Source organism: Chrysochloris asiatica, unplaced genomic scaffold (genome assembly GCF_000296735.1).
Source record: "Chrysochloris asiatica unplaced genomic scaffold, ChrAsi1.0 scaffold00101, whole genome shotgun sequence".
NCBI classification, from domain to species: Eukaryota; Metazoa; Chordata; class Mammalia; order Afrosoricida; family Chrysochloridae; genus Chrysochloris; species Chrysochloris asiatica.
In genome coordinates, this window is record NW_006408619.1 from 8,488,696 (window position 1) to 8,495,908 (window position 7,213).

At 50.8% G+C, this 7,213-nt stretch overlaps 1 protein-coding gene across 1 annotated transcript; it reads left to right on the forward strand.

The window, feature by feature from the left end:
- Positions 1-1,369: 1,369 nt before the first annotated feature.
- On the forward strand, positions 1,370-6,671 carry AEN (apoptosis enhancing nuclease). The gene is made up of 3 exons (XM_006867164.1): positions 1,370-1,909; positions 5,442-5,642; positions 6,453-6,671. The coding sequence occupies exons 1-3, from the start codon at positions 1,370-1,372 to the stop codon at positions 6,669-6,671; spliced, it is 960 nt and encodes a 319-aa protein (XP_006867226.1).
- Positions 6,672-7,213: the final 542 nt, after the last annotated feature.

The window sequence follows — 7,213 nt, forward strand, 5'->3', positions numbered from 1 at the left end:
ATATATATATCCCAGCATATTCCATACTGTGCTGATCCATCTTTAGATGGCAAAGGAAGGACAGGCCCTAATTTCTTCACGCCAGGAAATGGAAGCTCAGCGCTATTGAGCTGAGTCAAACCCTGCTCTGCCTGACTTCAAAGGCCTAGTTTTCTGGTCTGTTTGAAAATGAGTTGGCGGATTTAGCAAAACAAATGAGATAAGACTCTCCAAGCTGTTCAGAGGTTGCTGGCCTCACTGTATGGGGTTTGCAAGTTAACATGAACTTCATACATTTCCTGTTGTATCTTGTCCTAACCCAGCTTTCAGGGATGGGGAGCTTGTAGTCTTGGTGGGAGGTGGGAGTGAACCACAGAACTTGCAGACCCTACAGATAGGGATTTCTTTTCTTTTTTTTTTAAGGGGAGTGAGTTTACCATGAGTCCTGGGTGTGGCTCTGTAGGATAAGCAGTGGACTGCTGAACTCAATGTGGCTGGTTCAGACCCACCAACTGCTCCTTGGAAACCCTATATAGGGTCACTGTGAGTTGAAGCAGACTCAGTGCACTTAGCAATGATAGTGATAACTAAAGAACATGCCCAGTATTTTCAGTGTTTGTAGGAGTTGATGTGAAGTGAATTAGCTCATTTAGACAATGTGTACCAAAAGGTCAGCTATTGGCTTCCTGTGAAATGGATTCAGGATCTGCTAGGAATCTGTGCCCTCACATTTCATGGTGGTGGTGGTGTTGTCGAGTCATTTCCGACCCATAGCTATCCTGTATAGGGTTTCCAAGGAGCAACTGGTGAGCTGGGACTACCGACCTTGTGGTTCAAACAACTTTGCAGTCCAGTGCATTAGCCCACAGTGCCACATCATAAAAGTGTTTGAATTGGGATTCTATGCATACTGTTTCTTTAACCTTTATTTTCCCATAACCATACCTCTTTTTTTGAAAAAAAAAAAAAAAAAGCGATGCTAACAACATTGGCAGTGGGCAGCACTTGGGGTTGGAGTTCAAGCTTTGGGCTGCCTGGGAAATCTATCAGGTTTTGTCTCTGAAGCCCCAGTTTTCTTACCTGTGAACTGAGGTCCATATAATACTTTAGTAGGGTCATTGGGGGTGACTGAATGGCTGCTGCAAGGCAGAGTACTTGGACCAGTGCTTTGAACCTGCTCTTTTACTGTATACGTCTGACTATTATTAACAATGGTCCCCTGATGGTGTAGGAGCCAAGGGTTGGGCATAGGGCAGCACAGCAGGGAGGGTGGGCCTGGCGGGTCTACAGGCTCCTCACAGCCCCTCAACTGTGTTCTCTCCCCAGGACACCATCCCATTGGAACATCACTCCCTAGGATTCCCTTGCCCAGAGCCGGGAGCAGGCTGGGATGGTGCCTGGGGAAGCCTCCGAGTCTACCCAGTGCCCGTGCCCTCCCCTCACCAGCCCGCATGCCAAGGATGTGCTTCGGAGACGGCACAAGAGGAGGAGCCGGCAGCTCCAGCGATTCATGGCCCGGAAGGCCTTGCTGCAGGAGCAGGGCCTCCTGAGCATGCCCCCAGAGCCAGGGCCCTCCCCACCACCCACACCAGCAGAGGCTCCACCAGGCACTGAAGCAGCCAGCAGTGGGAGGCCTTGTCCTCGGGCTCACTCTGGGGGCAGCTCATGCAGCAGAAAGCCGGGCCCCGGGAGTGTCAGCAGCCCCTTGCCTAGCAAGTTAGTGGCCATTGATTGTGAGATGGTGGGCACTGGGCCCCGAGGGCGGGTGAGTGAGCTGGCCCGCTGTTCTGTGGTGAGTTACCATGGCGACGTGCTCTACGACAAGTACATTCGGCCGGAGATGCCCGTCGTGGACTATCGCACCCGCTGGAGCGGCATCACTCGGCAGCACATGCACAAGGCCATCCCCTTCCAGGTGGCCCAGAAAGAGGTGAGGACAGAGATGATGACAGCACCCCACCCTGAGCTGGCTGGTGGCTTGTCTGGTTGGCTGTAATGGGCTGGGAAGAGGAGCTCTAGGAAGCTGAGAGAACTTAGGGAAGTTAACTGACCTTTTCCAAACATTTAGTTGCTTCCCTATAGAATGTTGTTAAGTGCCGTCGAGTTGGTTCTGACTCATAGTGACCCTGTATAGGGTGTCCGAGGAGCGGCTGGTGAGCTTGAACCACCGACCTTGCGGTCCAGCACATTAATCTGCAGCTGCACACCAGGGCAAAGAAAAGTCCCATCCCCATGTGTTTATAGATAATCCCTGGGTGTGGGCCAAACTGCTAAGGAAAAGGTTGGTCGGACCTTATTGTGAAATAATGGAAAGAGAGTTATCTGAAATCAGGAGGAAAGTTGTTACACCAGCTGTGCATGGGTGTGGCCGAGGACTGACCCGGTGGGCGGAGGTCACAGGTGCTGAGGTGTGAGCACTGGGTTATTCCCACATAGCTCAGGTCAGTACCTGCGGGTTTCTCTGTTCACCTGGTAGTTCTCAAGGATCAGCCGTGCATTAGCACAGGTGAAGTTTGCAGTATTCTTAAGCTGCCCTAATACAACAGTCACGTTAGCACAGATGTGCATTTTCACATTTGCGGAATGTCTACAATGTGCTTGTTGTCTCCACAGAGCTGGCTTTTTAAATAAAAGCCCTGAGTTGTTAGCTAAGTTTGGGAAATAGATTTATCATCTGGTGTCCTGGTTTTCCAGCTGACTGGAAGAGATCCATATTTGTGCCCATTCCAAAGAAAGGTAACCAAGCCAACAGAATGGGGAAATTATCTAGCTATCGTTATATCACATGCAAGTAAAAAATCTTTCTGGTGATAATTTAAAACTAGTTGTAGCAGCAGCAGCAGCAGCACATTAACAGGGAGCGGCCAGAAATTCAAGCTGAACGCAGAAGAGGACTTGTAACAAGGGATATCATTGCCGATGCCACATGGATCTTGGATGAAAGTAGTGAATACTAGAGAGAGATTTGCTTGTATGTTATTGACAAAAAAGGCATTTGACTATGTGGATCATATCAAACAACACTGCAAAGAATAGAAATTCCAGAATACTTTCTTGTGCTCATGAGGAACCTGTACAGAGACTTGGAGGCAGTTGATTGGAACATAAAAGAACAAAGAGAATACTGCGTGGTTTAAAATCAGGAAAGGTGAGTCAGGGTCTGTCTTCTCACCATACTCATTCAGTCTCTATGTGGAGCAAATAATCCAAGAAGCTGGACTATGTTAAGAAGAACTCAGCATAAAGATTGGAGGAAGACGCATTGTCAACCTGCGATATGCAGATGACACAACCTTGTTTGCTGAAAGCAAAGAGGACTTGAAGTGTTTGCTGATGAAGATCAAAGAATGCATCTTTAGGTATGGATGTCAACTCAATGTCAAGAAAACAAAAATGTTCACAACAGGCCCAATAAAGAACATGATAAATGGAGACAAGACTAAAGTGGTCAAGGATCCACTTTCAATGCTTATGGAAGCAGCAGTCAAGTCAAATGACGTATTGCATTGGGCAGATCGGTTGTACAAGACCTCTTTAATGAATTAAAGAACAAAGATGTCACTTTGAGGACTGAGATGCACCTGACCCAAGCCGTGGTATTTTCAGTGGCCTCATATGCACGTGAAAGTTGGACAGTGAATAAGGAAGGCCAGGGAAGAGTCGATGCATTTAAGTTTTGATATTGACAAACAACGTTGAAAGTGCCATGGACTACCGGAAGTAAAAACAAATCTGTCTTAGGAGAAGTACTGCCAGAATGCCCCTTGGAAGTAAGGATGGTGAGCTTCTCCCTTACTTTAGACGTGTTGTCAGGAGGGACTGCTTGGTAGGGGGGTCAGTGACAAACAGGAAGACCCTCAATGAGACGGCTGACACAGCGGCAGCAGCAGTGGGCTCAAACGTAACAACCATGCTGATGGCCCAGGACCGGGCAGGGCTTCCTTCGGTTCTAGGTCGGGGTCACTATGAGTCGAAGCTGATTTGACGGCATCTGATAACAACAGCCCTCCCAGTTATATCCTAAGCATTTCCTTAAAAAAAATCGGGAACTTATTTGTCAAGCTAATCGGGAAGAGAGACAGTGGGAATGGAGGCCTGTGGTGAATCCTCAGTCCCTTCTGTCTGCTCAGTTGGTGGGACCCCTAAGAGCAGAGCCTTAATTGTTGTCAGCAGAAGGCAAGGGGACAGTGACTGGTGGAAAGAAGGACCAGAACCCAGCACAGAGGACTGGGCATTGTTGGTGCTAGCCGGGGGCCTGGTCGGAAGGCGGGAGGGGTGTGTGTGCGCAGAAGGCCTGAGCTGAGCCGGCAGGAGGGTGACGGAGGAGTCAGCGGCAGAGCTGGGACTGAGGGAGCAGAAACCTGAAGACGGGACTGTTGTCGGTTAATATTAATTCTCTCACCTGTTGGTTTCTACTCATGGCCACCCCACATGTGTTAAGTAGAACTGTGCTCCATAGGGTCTTCCAGAAGTTTATACAAGTTATGTGTAAAGGTCTTTAGGCTTTTCGAAAATGTCATGGTGCCACTGGATGACTTTGAGCCACCAACCTTTACAGCTAAGCACAAACCATTAATGCCACTCATTTGCAGTTTGTCTTCTAGATCCAGGCATAGGTCTCTTGACTCAAACCAGAAACCACTGCCAGCTCTGACTCAGGGACCCTATCTAGGACCGAGTAGAACTGCCCCTTTGGGTTTCCAAGTCTGTAAATCTGCGCTGGAACAGATAGCCTCCTCTTTCTCCCCCAGAGTGGCTGGAAGGTTTGAACTGCCAACCTTGCAGTGAACACTCCAGCACTTAACCCACTGTGCCACCAGGGTTCCTTTGACTCACTCAGCAGGTTTTTAATGGTTACCTGGGTGTCGGGGCTTTCACTGAAACCTCACTCTTCAAGTCAGAGTTTGTTCATGTCTGCACTCACGGGCTACAGTGGAGGATGACGGGTAGACATCCTAAGAGGTGGCTGTTAAGCAGAAGCTGGAAAGCAAAAGCAGGAGGCTGAGATGGAACAATAGGATGCCTAGTTAGGAGGGGCAAGGGCACCTGAGGAGGTGACATTCGGCTGAGACCTGCAGCATGGTAGCAAGGGCAGCTGAGGAGGTGACATTCGGCTGAGACCTGCAGCATGGTAGCAGGGGCAGCTGAGGAGGTGACATTCGGCTGAGACCTGCAGCATGGTAGGAGGTGTCGGATACAGTTCCTTGTTGACGGTGATCTCTAATTCCCATTGCACCTCGGGGACATTGTTTTTTTGGAGAGAACTTTGAGTCTGCCCCTGTTAACGCTAGTGCATGGAAGGACCTGGGTTCAAACTCAGGAGAGCCTTGTTGATGGTGAAGCTCATGGTTTCCTCCCTCTAGAGACAACCAGCCTCTGAAAGGTAAGGGCTCTCAGGATGGACCCCCATCCCAGCCTGACAGAGGTCTGCCTTTTTCCTCCTTTCTGCCCCGCCCCCACAGATCCTCAGGCTCCTGAAGGGTAAGGTTGTGGTGGGCCACGCGCTGCACAATGACTTCCAGGCCCTGAAGTACGTCCACCCTCGGAGCCTGACCCGTGACACCACTTACGTCCCGAGCCTCCTCAGCCCACCTGGTCACCAGTCCCGGGCCCGGGTCTCCTTGAAGGAGCTGGCCCTGGAGTTGCTGCACAAGAAGATCCAGGTGAGTGTGGTGTGGACGGCCGGTGGGACCTCTGTCCAGTGTCCTTCCCCTCCAGTACAGGGTACTGCCCACCTTCCCCAGTGCTTACATCACACAAACACATTCTTCCAGATCTGCCCTCCACCCAGCTCCTCACTCTGGTGGTCGGTTGGGGGTAGAGGGCAGTGCTTTGCACACTGTGTTAGTCCAGGTTCTCCAGAGAATCAGAACCAGTGGGACATGTATGTATGTATGTGTATATATGATGAGAAATTTCTTTTAAGGAGTTGGCTCATGCAGTTGTATGTGGAAGTGAGACCACATGCTAGAAATTCCAGCCGTTGTCTGTTTGTTGGGAAAGTTCAGTTTTACATTTAAAGCACGGAGTCAGTTCCAACTCCTGACGCTCCTGAATAGGGTTTCCAAGACTAAATCTTTACAGGAGCACACAGCTTAGGTTCTTTCTTTCATGGAGCAGCTAGTGGGTTTGAACTGCTGACCTTTCAGTTACCAGTCTAATGCCTCGCTCATAGCACTATGAGAACTCCTCTTTGTAAGTCAGGCTGAACCGCTTCACTTAAAACCTAGCCCCAAACCCCCACTGTGCCATAAGCAGGAGGCTGGAAGCAGTCTGTGATCACTAGTCTTTGAAGTTCAAGACTTCACTGCTTGCCAGTTGAGGACCGACTTCCAGAAGTGAGACGGCTGTGAGGGGGCTGAGATTGAAGCTCCTATCTGCTGGACTCTTTCCCAGTCCCGCGTGGGGATGTGTGTTCTTGGGTTGGCCTTCTCTGGGGACTGCCCGAGTGAGGTGTTGCCTCTCGTCTGCAGGCGGGCCAGTGTGGACACTCGTCGGTGGAGGATGCCATGACCGCCATGGAGCTATACCGGCTGGTGGAGGGGCCATGGGAGCAGCGGGAGGCCAGCAGTCTCCGGGCCTGCCCCGAGGATAGAGAGCCGGACAGCAGCACAGATGTGGAGCAGTACATGGAGGACCGGTACTGGCCTGAGGACCTGGCCCAGGGGCAGACACAGGACACAACGGAGTGAGGGTGAGGACAGCCTTCCACTTGCACGGATGAGAGGTGGGGGCCAGGGGGTCGCTGGTGGCTGATGCTGGGCAGGCGGGAGGCAGGCAGAGGAGTGAAGGCCGCGTCTGTCTTCTTGACTAGCTCTACCTGACCTCTGTCGGCACTTCCTCCTGGACTCCTGTGGCTGGCCTAATAGCACTTACAGATGCCATGGAAACGTCAGGTACACTGTGTGCCCAGGCTGACGCTGGCCTGCCTCCACCCCAGATTTTCTGAGGTTGCCATGTTGTGCCAGCTAAAGGGATCATTTCCGCCCTGGAGGTGGGAGTCGAGAGTGTCCCTCTCCTAGTACCTGAGTGCTCCCTTATCTCAATTTGGTGACCCGGGGTCAAGTTCTGTTCTTGTCATTGCTACCTACTTCCTCTTCCAGAGTCATTTTTGGATGCAGAATAAATATGGCATGAAGGTGTAGAGTTGTTGTTAGGTGCCCTCAACTCAGTACCGACCCGTAGTGGCCCTAAACACTGCTCGGTCCTGGGCCAGCCTCACAATTGTTGCTCC